The 19664-nt window shown below is 40.1% G+C and overlaps 1 protein-coding gene across 1 annotated transcript; it reads right to left on the bottom strand.

The window, feature by feature from the left end:
* Nucleotides 1-112: 112 nt before the first annotated feature.
* Nucleotides 113-6880, bottom strand: soat1 (sterol O-acyltransferase 1). Its single transcript, XM_034531120.1, has 16 exons — nt 6784-6880; nt 6182-6327; nt 5218-5276; nt 4389-4537; nt 4142-4201; nt 3875-3982; nt 3429-3714; nt 3007-3085; nt 2790-2874; nt 2657-2702; nt 2437-2566; nt 2240-2337; nt 2051-2149; nt 1790-1925; nt 1482-1627; nt 113-1372 (listed from the first exon to the last, which is right to left on the bottom strand). The coding sequence occupies exons 2-16, from the start codon at nt 6324-6326 to the stop codon at nt 1295-1297; spliced, it is 1704 nt and encodes a 567-aa protein (XP_034387011.1). The 5' UTR covers nt 6327; nt 6784-6880; the 3' UTR covers nt 113-1294.
* Between the last annotated feature and the right edge of the window lie 12784 nt (nt 6881-19664).

Genomic DNA, 19664 nt, shown 5'->3' with positions numbered 1-19664 from the left:
AAAACACAAATATCACAGTAGACGTAGACAAAAGCTCCACTCTCCAAAAATAAATCTCTAATTTTAATGAATGCATGTCTGTAGGTTGGCTTTTTTCACTATAAAAAGTATCTTCATTAACAAAATCGTATCGTAAGGCATCAAGCAAAATAAAAGCTTCAGTGAAATGTGGAATACTCAAGAGTTACTTCGTAGAAAGTACCACAGGGCATTCCAATATGTCTGCTATTATCTGTACATATTTTTAAAAAAAGTTGCTGATACTAGTGTTTGTTGATATACATTTGTAAAGGACTCTGTGGAAGCCTCTCTTGCACCTGAACACAACACACAGCAGAATTGAGCAGAGAAAGAATCAAAAGCAAAGGCTTGAATACAGTGCCACCTTGTGGTCAGGAAGTGCTGAGTTTTCCATTACTGATTACCTCATATTGTGCGTCTCAGTATTCACAAATATAAATACAGTCTCCCTGCATTGAAATATATCAGGCATGGCAACATTAACTGTCCATTAACTTTGTGATTTCCTCAAAATAATACTAATGTGTAAACAAGCAGTTTCAACACCACAGGAAACAAAGCACACTGAGCAAAACATTCAAACTATCAAGATTACATTCAGAAGTCAGACTATACCTCCATACAGCATAGTTATCTATATTTTGTAAACACATGTTTTCTGATGTTTAGAATCTGGATGTTTTAATCATAGTTTCAGACTCACTATGAAATAATTCTTGTCAATGTGTCACAAGCCACCCTCATTTTCCTCTTCAGAGAAATTAACTGCAATCTTGAAGCCATAACACAGAGGCCACAATTCTTAATATATTCATACAAAACATCAAACATTGGCCATTTTTCAAAAATAAATCTTATTGTCAGTGAAAATAAATAACATTGAAATTGCATTAGTAAACTCTGTTAAATATTAACCATTACTGCATATGTGAATGATGCTTGTAAAGCGTTTTGTTTATATTTCTCTGCCATGTCACATTTGCCACTATCATGTTGGCACAAGGTTTCACAGTTGATCAAGGCAAAAGTAATGGGAAATAAATAAAAATATAAGAGTTCAAATGGGATTTTATGTGAACTTGTAAATGTGTAGGGTTTGTTTTTGAAAACATAAAACAAGCCCGTAAGGCAATACTGTGACTTTTCTGTCAGAGTAAAGAACATTTTGGCACTGAAAGAAAACAAAATAGAACGATCAGAAATCATGTCAGTAACAGAAAGGCTGGTCAGATGTATTATGATGAGTGATGATCGTCAGTTGTCCAAACGTAGATCAGAGACTATCAGAGTCCTCCGTCAGGCCTCTCTGACAGCTCCAAGAGCGAGGCTTCAGTAACTCAAGGAATGAAGGCTGAAAAAAAAGAACGTAAAGCAAATTTTGTGTTCTGGCTTCAGGTTGGCAAAGCAAAAACTAACGTTCTGCTAAATTACAGCACACAAAGCAATGCTGCAGGTGTTACCTCCTTCAGGGGGCAGTAGCGCTGGGCATACCACTCCTGGGAGTACAGACAGATAATGACCCCCTGACCCAGGAAGAGGGCCGTCCACATGATTACGTTCCAGATGGGACCTTTCCTTTGGTCATGCAGAATGAAGTTGAACATCACTGTGAGAGAGTGAAGATGAGGTTGAGAGCGTAATGAAAAAAAGAAATGCAGAGAGATATAACTTGACCACATTATTGTTTGCGTCATAACACAGACAGAATAATATTTATGAGATTTAGCTGAAGTTTCAAGCGGGATTGAGAATAGGTCTCGTCTCTTACTTCCAAAGCACATAAAGAGGCAGAAGAGGACAGGATAGAAGAAACCAAAGCAGATTGCAAGGATGTACTCGTGGACCACGGCAGACACGGTAAACACAAACAGCATGGCGACTGGTCTGAAACGCTTCTGAGACAACTGGAATGACAACAGAGAGGAGAACAAAATAGTCAATAAATACCTATAAAATTGATCCAGCACAGAATGCAGCTGGTGTTCTTTAAACATTAGATATTTGTTTAATCAATAACAAAACCACTCACCCACAGGAAGTCCCGGTACACATAGTAGTACAGCCAGTCATGGACCACTACATTCCAAGTCCGATAGTAATTAGCAAAAGAGGTTGAGTTCCACCAATCCTGTGATGTCAGATACAAATCAATGAAATCAAGTACAACATAAGAACTTAATTAATATTGTGCTGTGGCTGGCAGTGACAGAAGAAGTACCTTGTAAAACATCCTGTCTGCAAATCGGAGCATCTCGCCAAAAGCATTAAGCCAACAGTGGAGGAAGGAAAAGAATCCCAGGAAGAGAATCAACACTCCTGCAAGAAGAAAGACGCACAAACATGTTTTACTTCGAGACGGTGTGAGACGCAGGGGTGGATGAAAGGGTATTTGTGGCTCAGGATGGCTGATCGTACCTGGCAAGATAGAGTTAAAGACACAGAGGACCATGGCCCTCAGGTCAAACAGCTGCAGACTGATGCTGCGGAACTGAGGGATGCACAGCCGCACAAAGACGTAATAGGCATAAAACATACAGCCTAGGACCTGTGGGGTGGGAAGAGATGAAATAGTCAAAGAAAAATGGGCTAACATCTTGTGCTTGCAATTTACTTAAAATATGAAAGAGGTTAGTACCTGAAGTAACTTTGTGGCTACGTAGCTCCATCTGATCACTGGGCTCCTGCATTAAGTGAGACACAATATTTGACCAAACATATGAGCTGCTAGTGCATGAACAAAGACACAAACAACGAGAAGGACCGTTCACCTGGGGTACTTGTCTCTGTAGATGAGCGTAGGAGCAAACAGAAAGTAGAGATACTGAGAGACCTGAGGGATCACTGGGCGCGGGCCTAAAGAGGAAAGGATAGACTGCCGATCAACATAAAAAAGGAAACACAGCATCTATGAGAAAGAAAGACATTTCATGAAACGGCAAATAAGAACTGCACATTGACAGAGAAAATAAAAAGGAAGTGGCATACTGTTTTTTTCTTTAGCCCAGGTCAGGACTCTTGGTACATTCTCCCTGACAAAGGAGTGGGCTTTCATCAATAGACGCACCTGGAATTATACAAATAACAAAAAAGGATATCAAATTTACATATATTCCAAAAAGGTACTTGAAAAGAGCTTTTTCTAAGTCAAGAAATACTGCCTACACATCCCTGCCAAACTCTTCACTTAAATATACACTCGACTTTAATACCTGACTTGTTTTAACATGCTTCTAATTTGTTTGTTAATAATATTCCATTGTAAACTTTCATATTTTTCATTTTCAAATGATGCCTTACACTAATTGAACAGTATTTTTTGTCACGCACCAATCACCAGGCCAACTTCGTTGCATGTGCAAACTATTTCTTATTCGAATAGAACACACTAACCGCGGACCGTCATCTACCTGTTCCAGGATGACGATGAAGCACGATGCAGGCGGGAAACTGTTGGTCACCACCACATATGTAGGCAGGAATCCCACACCCACAGCTTGGTAGAGCAGGAATACAGAGCCAAACAGCAAACTGCACCACCTGGGGTGAGAGTAAGACCCAGACTGGGTCTGCGCCCACAGGTAGAACAGCGAGTAAGGGACCAGCACCATGGACAGGAACATGCAGATCCACGTGCACACCACCAGGGGGAACTGTCCAAACGCATAGACCAGCAGGTCAAAGTGCAGCACCAGTCTGAGGCAAAGGAGATAAAATAGAGGAGAAACTTAAAGCCCTTGTTCAAGACAGATTATCTAACCAAGATGGGAAATGACAGCAATTTAAGGAATGCATTTCTACAACAAAAGCTTATTAAAAGCATAAAGGCATTACACATAGCAGTCCTTGACATTACCTGCCTTCCTCAATGACATCCACCACCAGTGTGCTGAGGATGAAGAGAATGAGCAGGGCTATAAACATGTGGTAGATAGTCCGGATGTGGTTCACTTCGAACAGCTCACTGCAGAAACACAGAAAGGAGGCGTTTAAACTCTGCACAGCGACACTGATGTTGACAAATAATCTTTGGAGCTGCAGAAACCTAAATGAAGTGCACCGTAATAAAACAAATGTTTCATTACAATATGTGCATTTCTTTCAGATCAAAGTGTCACCTTACTCTAAGAGGGACCTGCGACTGACAAACTGCTTGCCCTGGCCATGAGGAGGCTGGAAATGCCTAAAAGAAAAACAGAGACATTAGTGACCAGCAAATCTATTTCCCCCCCCCCCCCCGGAGAGAGAAAAAGTGTGTGTATGACCAGGAGAGAAATGGGAAAAGTTTGTCCTATGAGCTGAAACCCCCACACATCTGTTTTTTAGTGCAACGTTGCTTTGAAAGATTGGTAGGAGTTGCAGGGCAGCACCTGAGTTTGCTCCTCTCCTTTTCTGACAGCGGCGGTGAGAAGACAGCAGGCACAGGTGCAGGCTCCAGGACGGCCGACTCCTCGATCAGACTGTCCATGAAGTCATTGACCTGGCTGTCAATCTGGTGCATCAGGTCACTCTTCAGGTACTGAGCGAGCAGAAGACGCAGGAAGAGTTATCGTTCATGGTCTGCAAATACTTGATAAATGTGGAATATGTTGGATTAAAAAAAAAAAAGGTGAGAAGAGTTACAGACACATTGCTTCTCATTTTTCCACACCGCTCAAAAGAGAAGAGACATGGTTTGAAAAGAATATTTTCTCGAGTGTACTTGAACCCACTGAAACACCAATTATCTTTATTTTGCCATTTCTGCCAGAATTTGGTCAAGATAAATTTGATTTGAATCTGATGATGAATTGTTTTTTCCTTCTAGTCATCAAGACCTTCTTAAGTTCACAGATATATTACATATTTCCTACTGTTCGAAGATCTTCAAAAGAGAGCAAAAGGGATTTTATGATTCTGCTCATAGATTGAGAGAGAATTTAATCAATCTGGTACAGTTTTAGTGTAAGAACTTATTAAATCATAAATACACAATAATTAAAGTGAGTGCTAAAAGACTACTACTGACTGAAATATACTGTATGAATACATTAAAATATACTTTACTCTGGCAGTGTGTCAACTATAATATATTGATTAAAAAAAGGGCAGGATGACAGAATAAACATTAATTGGATGAAATCTTAGATCACATTTTAATAGGCCTATTCCAACATTCTGGTCGAGCTTTTTATTAACCTAAATTACTGACTTACTAACCTCTGCTTTTCTTTTCAGTTGTAGCTTTTTGCTGATCACTTGTTCCACTTCAATTTTTCCTGAAATTGCAACGAGAACACACAAGTCTGAGCATATCTTTCCTTCCAACTATTATCTTCAACTGCGCGGGTGGGCTGTAGCCGATCCCAGCTCACATCGGGCGAAGTTCACCCTTGAAGTTGCCAGACTGACACAGAGACAGACAACCGTTCACGCTCACATCCACACAAATAGTCTGAGCATATGATAACATTTCATTAAAAACATGCCCTCTGTAATCCTCCAATATCATTATAAAGCCAAGTGCTCGGGACGCACCCAAATTAACAACAGAGCGAACACAGTTGCCACGTTACCTCGCCTCAGCAGAACTTTCACCTGAACGTAAACTCGTATTCACAACATGACAAATGTTTTGATAAAGGTGATCTACAAATCGGCTTTCTGTGGAGCATCTGAGGAGACGGCGCATAAAAAGCATTCACTCTGGTTTTACTGCTCACATAGAACTAAAATCAGTTTTCATTAACACATGCAGCCCAAATACACGAGACTTTTGGAAAGTAATGGAAAAATATGGAGCTAATAGTTGAGTACGTTACAGTCAGTGTTGTAAGAGTGTAGCAGTTTTGGAAATAACACAAGTCATGACATCTGTCTTTAGATCCAATTTTGCAAAATCCAAAATGAGACACACCTATGACATAAATTTGACTGCTGGGGTTAAGGTTACCATTGGTTATTAGACTTAGATAGTTGGGAGAGTTATTGAGGGCCATCACACAAACAGAGGTGCTCCACTGAATTGGGTTAACCACAGATCACATCATAGAGAACACGCATTATCACATGACATGACTCCAGGGATTAATACATCCAGGGAAATTGATTGGAATTGGAAAAAGGAAAGGATGTTGACTGGAAATAAAATCAACACGCACACTGCAAATTGTGATGTTCTTACCATTGCTGGTAACGTGGTTGCCTCCATTGCCTTGCTGGTGTTGTCCCTGATTACATTCCTCATTCAAAGACCCATCGGAATCAGGGAAGGTGGGAATCCGAGGGACTGCTCGGCAGCGGAGGACGCCGTCATCCATACTCTCCATCCTGAAGAAACAGGGTCACTTAAAATGTAGACATTACAAGTAGAGGGTGTCACGGCTCGAGGAAGCATGCAGGAGCTCGTGTTAAGGGCACGCGGGTGAGAGTGCACAAGCGTGTGCGGTGACAAACAAAAGCGAAGCGCGTTGACCATCAAAATCACTCTCACATGACGCGAGCACGCGGCAGACAGCCCCCCAGCTAACAGGGCAGTTAGCTCGCGTCAGCTGAGATCCGCGGAGTCGGTACAAAACACACGCACACAAACACATTTCAGCTCCACGTTCAACGTGAACGCAAACGTTGCTCAGCAAAGCCTCTTCCCGGTGACACTTGCGGCTGCTAGCTCTGCAGATTCAGTCCCATTAGCACCACTTGTTGGCGTCCGTCGGGAGGAACAGGTTGATAGGAACCATGAAGGAAATCTACTAAATGCTCTGCGCCGACTTCCTGGTCACTTACTTGCTTCCTTCGGTGCGCCGGGTGCGTTCTTGTCAAGTCGACCTCCGACAACGACGACGAGTTAAAGGTCCTCGCGGGGCTGCTGCTCACCTTTCCCCATATAAACAGAGCAGATGAGGAGCAGGGCAGCCGACGCTGATTGGTCGAAAGTCTCTCCTCCTTTTTGACGTCACCAGGGCCCACAATGTTGACCATCGCTGACCCGAGACAATAACTCGTCGGTGTGCTTGATGACTAATCAAACAACTTGCCATGCAAATCAAAATTAAACCAAAATTCTAATTTTTAATTACTTTTTTTTTTATAAACCACACATTCAACTGGCCGAGCATTTAAAAGTCTCTACACACGACTATCAAAAGTACTATATGACTACTCCCACTGACTGTGCAGTGTGTACATGATTCACACTGTATGCTGAACTATGACATGGCTCATGGTTTGCTGTGTAGTCATTTAACTAAACACTAATATATGTATTTTATTGGTTTAATTCACAGGAACAGATGTCTATTGATCAAGAGAAACAAAGATTTGTATTCAGGAACTGAGCCCCCGGAATAGGCACCGTATATAGCAGCACCCTTTCTGCTGAAGTAATGAATGCATTAAAACTACATTTTGTTCAAGACAGGACTGAACTTATCATATCACATGATATTGTACTTTATTAGAACATATCCCTATATTCCCCCAAATAGGTAAAGCATGATGGATCATAACTTGAATTGGTTTTATGAGCTGAGTGTGGCTAATATAATTAACTGCAAAGACACAGGGATGCATTTATAAAAATCCACCAACTGCATCCTCCAGTATACTGTCAGTGGACAACTGACAGGGGACACACATAAACACATATTTGATTTTAGATGGTGGTGTACATGACTAAATGACAAAAAAGGATCTTGTGTGGATTTGGACAGAAGAGGCTGAATGCGGTAAAAGTCATATCGGTACAATTCTGTGTCTGTTGGAAGAGACTCTTTGACGCAGGCTATTTAGCTGCCTCGCTGCAGGCAATGCACTCTGTGATGTGTTCAAATAGTCATAAGAAACTATTCTAAATGTTCGTACGTTCACCATATTGAAGAGGAACAGTTACTTCTGAACATCCTTGAACTTAGACTCTTGTCGAGTGTGTATTTAAACTAATTTCTCTAAACACAAGGCATGCAGCAAACATTCAACTATTATTATACATTATGGGTAATTATGGTTTCTATCATGACATGACAGCTTGGCATGCTCTGTGTCATAAGTGGACAACTTTAACTGGATTGGCGTAAGATCTCTTACTACACATTGTGTAGTTACATACAAAAATATTAACACAACTTAATGATCACAGAGGAAAGACAATCTACATTACAATCCAAATTTGAGATTCAATCCATTTTAAATTGAGCATCTACTAAATGGTACAGGCAGGCTATGTAAAAATACAACAGATGCACATATCTCGATTTCATTTAACATGTTCAAAGTCATAATTTTATTTTAATAGTGCTGTGAGGAAACACAAATTCAATGAGTTGGGATATAAACTCTGTAAGTAAATGTCATACAAACAATGAGGTATCATTTAAAGAACAAATTATATCATGCTTTATATGATACAATCTAACAATGTAATAAATATTCACAAATACAGTACAGCAAAGAGCAACGTAATACTGATTAATTGTTCATGTAAAATACCGTGGCATCATATATCCCTGCTTTCTATATAAAAGAGATATTTACAGTTCATCGTACATAGGCACACACACAAAAACACACACACAACACACACATGCACACACTCCTCAGAGGTCACAAGAAGCAGAGGGGTCCCAAGACAACTGTGATCTCAGGGACGAGGGGAGATAACGACCTCATCTCTACACCCAGATCTCTGACAGGCAGTAACTCCATATCACCTCGATGTCGCTCCGTGCTCCCCCGGACCATCACAACCGCCTCCACCTGCAAAATGATCAGACACAGGAGACATGCAGAGAACATTTTTTAGCCTATTGCACAGTGAAGAAGGATTTATTTTGCAGCCGAGAACACGGATCCCTAACCCTTCTCCTACGGAGACCCCTTTTTTATCATTGAGTAAACCAAATATTCTTATTCTGTGAGTGCAACACTTTATAAATGAGACCAAATAAATACCCTTTACTGAGCTGACGGCCATTCAGGGACTGATTTATACTAATTTGCAATCTTGTATTTTCTTTAACCCCAAAACAAATTATTTGACATGTTACTTATATTACAGTTTTTTTGCAGTTAGAGAAAGCTGAAAGAAATGGTTGTTTTGAAATTTGACAAAATATTTTGTACGTCTTACCTCGCATCCCTTTCTGGACACCGTGGTAACGTGTGAAAAGATTTCTTTGCCAGAGTCTCCCAGGATGTGAATCATCCTGTTGGCTGAATTAGTTCTCCCAGCACTGCTGGAATGGTTTGCTGTACAGCTGACAGTCATGTGCTGGAAAGATGTGTGGCTGTGTAACCGCAGAAACCTCAGCTGGACGACATCCACACCAGCGTAATCAAACTATCAGAGACAGAAACCATTCATGTCAAGTCTGAGGAAACGGCTCACTGATGCTAGATGGACTAAATCAATCACTCCAATAGGGCGCTACCTTGTTTCCACGGTGCTGCTGACTGAACCACTGGACAGACATTTTAGATTTCTTCTTTTCTGGTTCCCGACTGAATTTAGTCTAAAGAATAGACATGTTAGCAACATTTTAAAGCCATCTTTTCTGCCGTTTTATTCGTATATTAACATTAATACCCCAAAAATCTGATCAGTAGTCCCTTTATTTCCCAGGAGTTATCTGTATTAATGTATACTGATTCCTACACTTCAAATCATCACATTTTTAAGACATTTGAAATCATTGCTGTGGGAAATTGAGACCATCTGACCAGCATGTTTAGTGATGTGTTGTATAACTATACTCTTATGTAAGACCATTGGATTACATCATGTTGTTGTCGTAGTTGAAAACAAGAGGAAGAAATAGAAAGTGAGCCCATTTCTCACACAGCCCTAAAACCTGCCAATCCTTGTCGGTAAAAATGAGTGTACCTGAGGCTGTGAAGGGTCAATGCAGGTTGTTCCTCCTGCTGTGAAGTTACAGAACACCTTCACAGCATCAAAGGGACAGCCTTGGTTGGGGTCCATGTAAAAGTACCCTGAAAGATAATCAAATTGAGTGTCTGATCAGTCACACTAATTTGGGCTACAGAGTATCGTCATAAGCAGATTTACATGAGAACCTTTTCAGACCCTCACCATCAATCAGATGTGGGCGGATGAGTCCCAGCTCGTAGCAGGTGGTGGCAGGGTCATCTTTGGTTCCCTGAGGCCGGCCGAGGGTCTCCTCATCTACTTCAGACCATCTCCTGGACACCTGCTTGGGCTGAGACAGAGGAATCCATAATTCAGTCATTAATCCATAAAACAGCTCCTTGAATATAAAACAGAATCTAACACAAAACAAGATGATTCTTTAAATAAAGTGTGTATGAGAAGCGTGTGCAGACTTTGCGTTGTCCTTCTCCTTGCTTCAGGAGGCTGGGTGGCACATTTTCCAGTTTTGATCTTGTCCCGGGTCTGGTTTTGTCCTGACTGGGCTTTGGCACAGGTTTTGATCCCCGTCTTTGTGTAGGCCTGCGCTCACCAGGTGCACCTGGTTTCCCCTGTGAAACAAATGCCTTTGCTTCAAGAGCATGGTACAAACCTCCGAGGGGATGAGCAGTATTCACAGCCATCAAGCTTCTAAGGGATCTTTAACTTAACAGTATGTTACAGTGAACTACGTTGATCAGGTCAAAACTTAAAACAATGTTTTAAAACTTATATTGTGAGAGTAAAAGGTCTTACTGGAGGTCCAAGTTTGCCCTTTACTCCCTTTGTTCCTCTCCTGCCTTGGACACCTTTCACTCCCTGAAAAGGCCCAAAACACAGTCAGGCTTTTTCGTTTGAACAGAAACTAAAAAGCCCTGTGACCAGATCAGGTCCAGGAAGAGCCACGAACTTGTGAAATCATAAACAAACACAAAAACAGTCTCTCACCTTCTTTCCGAGCTGGCCCTGTAACAGAGACAGAACAGAAATAATTCAATAAAACGTTTCAGGAACTATTTAAATAGCAGCATATCAAATCAACGTACAGTGAGTCCAAGGAAGCCTTTTCGCCCACGTGGACCACGAGGACCGGCACCCCCCTGTGAAAATCAGCCAGTTGATTAATAACCTCGCTACCTGCTAAAAACAACGTGAAAAGAAAAGTAAAAACACAATTTACCTGCTTTCCTTTATGACCTCTTTGACCTTTCAGCCCCTGAAAACCAGGATTCCCCTAAAAAAAAGTTCCAATTGTCTTAGACCAACTTAAATGATGCATATCTTTGAGTTTAAGTTATTATTATATATTTGCAATCACTTCAACCTTTAGCCCAGGTGGCCCCATTGGTCCGAGCATTCCCGTGTCACCTGGGAGCCCCTATAGGTGAAGAAAAGAAAGACGAGAATGGTTTGAAAACTGCTTCTCACACAACATTTAAATGATTCACGAGCAATGTGATTGTAATTTTGCCAGATTTCTAAAAGGTTTGTGCACCATAATTATGCATCTGCCCAGTGATTCAGATCCGCTCCAAAATGTTTTCTTCGTTGGCTAATGCAACAACTTTCACCCACTTACAACACCAGCAGACGATGAGTTGAATAAATATCTTACAAAAACATGATAGGAAAAACTGCAAGATAGCAGAAGCACTCCTTACAGGAAGTATAAACTGTATTAAATAAATATAACATAAGTAAAAACATATTCTAAATGTTAAAAGGAGAGTACTGGGTGTCTGACTTTTACCTTCGGACCAGTAATTGCAGACTCGCCCTTCTCTCCTCTCAGTCCTGGAATACCCTGTATCAAGACCAGCGATGATGATATTATTTTTAGTCTTTTAGTGATCTTATTATTACGCTGCTGAACAAACTTGTTTACCTTTGGCCCCATTGGTCCAGGTGGTCCTTGTTTTCCTTTTTGTCCAGCTTTATCCTGAGAGACACAATCAGTAAGACAGATGTGAACTACATACATGAAAAGTATACACATATGCACACAGTGAACACACTGGACATATAAGTATTATCTTACATTTAAATAAACAACATCACATTGTACCTTGAACCCTGGTTCTCCAGCGTTTCCCCTGATCCCAGGAGATCCAGGTTTTCCCTACAAGAACATAATGTTATAAATGCATTTAATATCCCTAATCTGTAGACCAAGCTAGAATAGATATTTATGAATAAGGGTATATCCCCGTGGTTTTATGGTACAGGGTTGCACATTATCCATGCTTGTTTTGGAGCTTACCATTATACCTGGCCTGCCAGGAGGTGCAGGAGCTCCTATGAATCCTATATCACCCTTTGGGATAAGCAGAGGAGGGACTTCATTTAGTAAAACTCTTGAACAACAGTCTAAATTGCAGTATGCAACATTTTACTTACCGGATCTCCTTCATTACCCTCAACCCCTAGTAGGCCATCCAAACCACTTAAGCCCTGAGAACAAGATCACATGACGAGAAACCAATCGTCAACACAAATCTCACTTTAACTTTGTGTGTGCTACAATACGACTTTATCATAACAGCTTATCAGCGTAGCTTTTTTAGTTTGCATGTTATTTTCTTAGTATATGAAATGAGTGGTGATTTCAGGTAGTGGTAATGGATTTTGTGATACTTGTATGTATTTAATCTGTCACAAGGGATACTTGCAGGTTTTCCAGGTCGTCCAGCAGGTCCGGGTCTACCAAGCAGACCTTCATCTCCCTACAAAATGGACTTTATTAGTTCAGTAAAACGTAATCCTACCTTTATATAAAATGAAACATCAACAGAGAGATCAAAGACAGTGATCACGATGTTTACATTAAGTGACGCAAAGTGCATTTCTTAGAAAGCGTGAAAAAAAGTGTTGCGAATGGAAATATATTTTTTAAATTTCAGAACTTACTGTTTTTCCAGGAGCTCCTTTGTTTCCTTTCTTCCCAGACTGGGCTGTTTTACCCTTTATAAAGACATTATCTCCATTATGACAATTTGTTTCTGTTCTATATTTCTCATCTGAGCTGAGCGCTGACTTATTTTTACCTTTGGTCCACGAATTCCTTTAAATCCTGGAAGCCCAGGAGGACCAGCAGGCCCAGATCGACCTTTAGCACCTGGAATGCCAATGAACCCCATCTTCCCCACCGTCCCCTAAAAAAACAGTCATGCACATAAATAACACCATAAAATGACCTCTATTTACTGAATACATAGAACTATTAAAATACCAGATCAATCAGTAACATTGAATGATTTAATTACAAAGGCTGAGAATTGCAAACCTAATCCTTTTAAATTCAAATGTGCTTTCCCACCATTGTGCCTCTTGTCCCATCGTCTCCTTTTGCGCCCTTTTGACCTCTAATGCCCTGCAGATTACAGATGGACAGTGCGTCACTTTATGCATACCATTAAATATGTTTAACCAGATTTATGATGGAATAACGCAACACGTAATGACGTCCCACCATGTCTCCTTTGTTGCCTTGAAGGCCGAGCTTGCCCGTCTCGCCGTGACTGCCCTGTATCGCACAAAAACACAGCAGAGACGGCATGAAAGGTATGAAGTGAACTCCTTCAGCTGGTGAGATCACACAGCATTTCTCTGCATCAGAAAGAACAAATGGCGCATTACACCTTTTGTCCGGGGATTCCAGTTTTGCCCTCAATGCCTTTCTTGCCTGGCAAACCCTGAAAAGACACAAATAAAAAACAATTAGGAATGACAAAAACTAGATCAGGCGCTTAAGTTAAGTCATATTTGTTTTGTATGGAAAACAATGAATGAAAAGGAGTTTTATGCACAGTTTGTACAGTCTTAATGTACCCAATCATGTCTTTGACATTGAAGTGTAACAAAACATAAGGAGAGACTGTATTTGCTGCTATCTAGTGGTTAAAATGGTTCATGGTACATGCATAGTTACAAATCAGGGTGGCCTAGATGCAAATAGGTTTCTCTTGAATATTATCCAGTAAATGCCACATTAAGTCTAATAACACATACTGGTGTTGACGGTCCAATTTGTCCAGCAGGACCTAAACTGCCGGGGGGGCCCTGAAAGGAGAAGGCGTCAAACATACAGTGTTTATTATTGTAAAAATAGAATATATAGCATATCATATACAATAAAAAACAGAAATGATATATATATATAAAAAAAGCAAGCATTATCAATGATAACATGGAGCTAATAATTGGTAATAATCGTCATCGTACAGAATTTTGGACATCATTAATCAAAGGATCTAACTGTTACTAACAGTGTGTCCTTGGAGCCCCTTCTGGCCTTTGGCCCCTGCGGCCCCAGTGTTACCCCCTGGTCCGAACTGTCCATGCATGCCTGAAGAACCTCTGGTACCTGGCTCACCCTGTGAAAACATCATCATAATCATCACACATTTCGGACTCTAAACCAAACTTTCAGCATTCCTTTTGCAGACTGTGACCTCAGCATAAGGTCAAGTCCAACAATACTTCTGATTGACCAAAATGACTGACCTTGAGCCCTGGAACTCCTTGTTTTCCCCTCGCCCCTGGTGAACCCCCTTCTCCCTGCAAAATGGGAGGGGCAGAGCAAATACATTGTGCTGTTTTAATTAAAACAAAAATATTCAGCACACACAGAAGTCTGTATTCATATTTTAGACATCAGTTGCTGCAGACATTTAGATTTTGTGGATGATTCTGATGCATTTTCAGAGCAGAAACAGACAAGGATGCAAGGCATTGCCATGCTATTCTAGTAAACTATACTGCAGAAATGCAGTCCTATCCACCTGTTTCCCTGGTGGCCCCTTTGCTCCCTGTGGCCCTTGGTTGCCTCTGATGCTTTCAGCTGCTTTTGTCCCTCTCTGTCCAGGCGGCCCAGTGTTTCCCTTTTCACCCTGAAATGTAAGTAAAAAAATAGTTTCCAAAATGTTATTGATACACTTATGTCCAATGGACTTGCAGCGTGTGTGTAATCAAAGCACTAGAAGTGTGGTGCTGAGGATGCTGCAGCACCCTCTGCTGGATATAAGTACAGAACAGATTTATTTTCTGGCACTCCAAGGGCACCTTTGCATTGTCCATCACCCCATTCTCCTTTGTCTGACTTCAATTGCAACCTTGTTGGAGTAGATACGTTTCAGTGTCGAGCTGCTGCAATCTGGACTGGTTGATACGTTGTAATCGGACGCTCTGAAATCCAAAGAGAAACACACCTGCACCCTTCATGCTCCTCCAAGAGAGTTGTTGTGAATTTGTAATTGGTGAGAGGCAGTAATGGTTATTGAATAAAGTGACGGAATAATCTTTGCATATTAGGTGGCAGCATCCTCAGCTCAAATCATCTTCCAACGCATATATGTGTAATTGTATGCTGCATTTTCGAAGTCTTGAAAGTTTGTAATGACCATGGATCATTTTTAGGAGAAAAAAAACTTTTTATTTCACAGAACTCACAGATAGGCCTTGTTTTCCAGCTGGCCCCTCAGGTCCCTTTAGACCAACTGGACCCTAAACACAAAACCACTGGGTTACTCGTACACATGATGAACATAAGGCTCAGTCAAAACCTGCAGAATGCATAAGACTCTATTCCTGTGTTTGTAGAAAATCTGACATTTGCATTCATTTAAATAAGAAAAGATATAAATCAAATATGTGACAAGCACAGTCTAATCAATCTACCTCCTCACCATCGAGACCAGCAACTCCCTCTAGCCCCAAAGCTCCTCTGGACCCCTGGAAAGGCGACAGAAACAACTGAGCGATGAATCATTGAACTTGAGACCGTCCCATCGACGCTACTCTTGTAAATCCTATTTCTGAAGCATGTTCCGAGTAGCTCAGTAAAATAAAAACTTTACCTTATCTCCCTTGACACCAGCTGATCCAGATGGTCCCTGAGGTCCATCTTTGCCCTAAATATTGAGAAAGTAAAGCACAAATTGCACAAAAAAGACTTAATTTACCCCCTAACCTACTCTCAAACTCATCTTGGTGAGCTTGATACTTGGAGCACTAACTTTAAGGTGTTTGTACAGCAGATTTCTTTATCATGATGGATTTCACAATATGATTTCAAGTTTATTATTACAGACAGTAAGTAAGTAAGTAAGTAAAGTTAATATAAATTGCACTTATCACAGACAAAGGTCACAAAGTGCTGTACAGGAGTCGAAAAAAACAACACAGACAAAAAAAAGACAGCAAGAACAAAAGTTTCCATATCGTATGCATCTTTGAAGATATTAAAAAACAATGATGATGAGGACAATTAATTTGCCTATACAAAAAAAAATTGTAATAAAAAAATCCTCAGAAGATTCTTCTGACGTCTGATTGATTATGATCAGCCTCTCCTCTCTCAAAGAAGATGCACAGACCATGACAATTCATCTTAAATCTTGTGATGCAGCCTAATTATGTTTCCAAGAAAATCCAAATGAAAGAGAAACACTTCCTGTTCACTCATCAGATTTACGCTACTGTCAGCCGCTGCCACAAGAGGCCTGCCAACCAATAGATACGTAAAACTCAAAAGTGATTTGATTAAACATTGTCTGACTTTTTTCATGGCTTAGTATTTTGACATTTTGACGGTTTACATCAGTAAGCAGATTGAGTTGACGGTTTAGCTTACTGTACATCCTAACTTGGGTTTGATACCTTTACTTGTTATGTTGCTCAAGATTGTGAACTTGCACTGAGCTGGTTTTCATTTCTCTCCAGTGAGCTCATGCCCAACATGACGTTTATACTTTAGACAACAAATACATACAAATAAACTTACTGAATAACTTGTAACTCCACGTGGGCCCACTGGACCGAGTGGCCCCTGGTCACCTGAAAGGCCACGGGGCCCCACCTCACCCCACGGTCCAAAGTTACCCTGAACACCCTAAAGGAAAGAAAGACACATTTTAGGTCAAGTCAGGTTTATTGAGATATATCAGGTATATCATCCATAATTTCTCAATTGGCTTTCCCAGCAAAAACCGAGCTTTCTGGGAGAAAAGACTTAATAAAAACCTTAACACGTAAGGGAAGAGGTAAACATAATCTTGTAAAGTAAGCTTATTGTTGATTGTTGATTGTAGTATTACAAGTGCTAGTACGAGTGTCATTCACACACATCTTTTCACGAGGAGACTTGTAAGTAAATGTGGGACAATATTTCAACAATAAACAGAAGTTGACTTAATGAGTGAGGAGGTAAAGGACTGGATGGATGAATAGATGGATTAATATAGATGGATGTGTTTGGAATGAATGAAATCATCTTACAGGAGATCCTCTGTATCCCCTTGGTCCAGGCATGCCCATCTCACCCTGAGCACAGAAAAAACTATTTTGAAATAAACACTTATGTTTGATTAGATACAGTAGCACTCATAGTGTAAACAACTGCAGCAGTGAAACTAATAACATGAAATAAATCACTTACTCTGCGCCCTTGTTTCCCCGTTGGTCCCTCCTCACCTCTCTTGCTCTTCACAACAAATATACCGCATTAAATTGCAAAATGTATCCCACGAGTGAGTTACAAAGTGAACACATTTGTCCAATGTCACAGAAAGATGCATCTTATATTACTGACAGACATGTAATTTGATTAAAATGCATATCTTGACAAACATGAAGATTTTAAGTAACAAATACCTTTAGGCCTTCATTTCCTGGAAACCCTCTAGATCCTTCTTTACCTTTAACCCCCTGAAGAAATATCATCATGGCTATAAATATCATATTGTGGCACTTCCAGACAGATTGCACTGTATCATACTAAAAAGCCAGATGGTGATGTTTTAACTCACTCTCCCTCCTGGCATTCCTGGTGTCCCCTTCATCCCTCTGCTTTCAGCTTCTCCCTGTTGATTGACACACATATACACAATGCTATAATAATCAATATATTCCATTTACACCACATACTCATATAATCTGAAATGCCTCACCTACAGTAATATGGCATGTATATGTAACTACATGTGAATGTATGAATAACTGTTAGCTTCTTGCCATGCTGCAACTCATCCCAGTAGAAATGAGATCTACTTTTGTTTCATTAAATAAAAGATGAAAAACTAAAAATCACATTTCACTCCAGGAAATTAAAACTCACACTCTTCCCTACGAGTCCTTGTAGGCCAGGAGCTCCTGTCTTCCCAGGCAATCCCTGTGAACAACATTTAGGAGAGTATCAGTTATCCATTTGTGACACAATAAAGTGAGCAAATGTACTTGTTTAGTGTTTATTATAGAGATAAACTCACTTTTAGTCCTGTAGGTCCAGCGTCCCCATTCATTCCATTTGAACCAATGTGACCCTGACAGAAATATGATATTAGGTTATTAAGTGGGGTTGTATGAGATGCGTTTTCCCAATAGAGTCTGGAAGTTTTGAAGAGAGCATATATGGATACTAAAGCTGCAGTTCTCCGTAGGAAAGGCGGCAAGGTGAAAATATTTTTAAATATAGCGTACACTTAAATTAAACCAAAATATATATATATTTTTTTACATGGTCCTTTTTTTAGGCTTTGGCTTTACATGGCTTTGGCTCCGTGTGGTACCTCTTGCCTAATTGTGGGGCGGGCCGACCATCATCTATGACTATGGATGCAAAACCTCATTCAACCGCACTTCAAAACATCCCACACGTCTTTAATAGTCCCACTGAAGAGTAATATAGAGAAATATAGACCTTTAGTTTAAAAAAAGACAACACTACATTTAAACGTAAATATATAATAGAGTTTATGAAGGGGACATGTGATTGAACAAAGTCAAAAATATGATTGGTAACATATTGTTGGTTGGTCTTACCAGAGCTCCAGGAGGTCCATCAGGTCCCCTGTTACCTAAATGACCTTGAAATCCCTAAAATGAGACACCGATAATGTGAGCTAGTTTTTTTTAATGATTTATATGACTAATTAAATTCCAAAATTGCCTTTATTCGTACTGGAGAGAGAAATTACACGACATTCATTGACCAATACTTAAAATTACACAAATAATATCATCAATTTTAAATGAGACTCAACACTATTTTACATTATTTATATAATTCTGATCACCTTCAGGCCTTTAGGTCCAGTAACTCCAAGTATTCCAAGCAATCCCTACACAAAAGGTTTACATACATAAAGCACAAAACGCCTCTTTAACATCTATATTAGCAACAAATTGAGAAATAAAATCCTAAATTGCATGAACATTCTTTTTGGACTACAATTAGAGACCTATACATAGACGTTAAAGTGGGAAATGAACAATTCAAGTTAGTTTGTCAGATAATCATAAATTATATTTTTTATAGTCTACATACAATCTTCAGATATAATTGTGAAATAAACAGCTTCAAAACTATGTTATGTTATCTAACTATGTTACAACTGTAAGTTAAAGCCATCTAATCGCAAGTATTATGAAAAACTATTCAAAAACAGGAGTGAATAGTAAGTGGTTATGTGTTTGGACTTGACACTATAGTCACATCAGGACAAAATAAAAAGACATAGGAACCTTAATACCAGGTTCTCCTTCACGCCCTCTCTCTCCAGATGTTCCCATCTCTCCCTGGAAGCAGAACACACATCAGTGGTGTGGATTCAGCACAAGGACCAACATTTAGAGTAAACTCATACTCACAATTGGACCCGGCACTCCAGAAAATCCAGCTTGACCTTCTCGACCCTTTGACGGGAGAAATGACCATAATTGACTCGGATATATTGATCAGGATTAATTA

This window comes from Cyclopterus lumpus, chromosome 4, assembly GCF_009769545.1.
Source record: "Cyclopterus lumpus isolate fCycLum1 chromosome 4, fCycLum1.pri, whole genome shotgun sequence".
Classification (NCBI taxonomy): domain Eukaryota; kingdom Metazoa; phylum Chordata; class Actinopteri; order Perciformes; family Cyclopteridae; genus Cyclopterus; species Cyclopterus lumpus.
The sequence above is the reverse complement of the archived record's forward strand: the minus strand, read 5'-3'. Positions and strand labels throughout refer to the sequence as shown.

Coding starts and splice junctions, on each gene's coding strand:
- soat1 (XM_034531120.1), bottom strand. CDS start 6,326: ATGGAGAGTATGGATGACGGCGTCCTCCGCTGCCGAGCAGTCCCTCGG. Junction 2,875..3,006: donor CTGGGCTAAAGAAAAAAACA/GTATGCCACTTC, acceptor TTTCCTCTTTAG/GCCCGCGCCCAGTGATCCCT. Junction 2,703..2,789: donor TACAGAGACAAGTACCCCAG/GTGAACGGTCCT, acceptor CACTTAATGCAG/GAGCCCAGTGATCAGATGGA.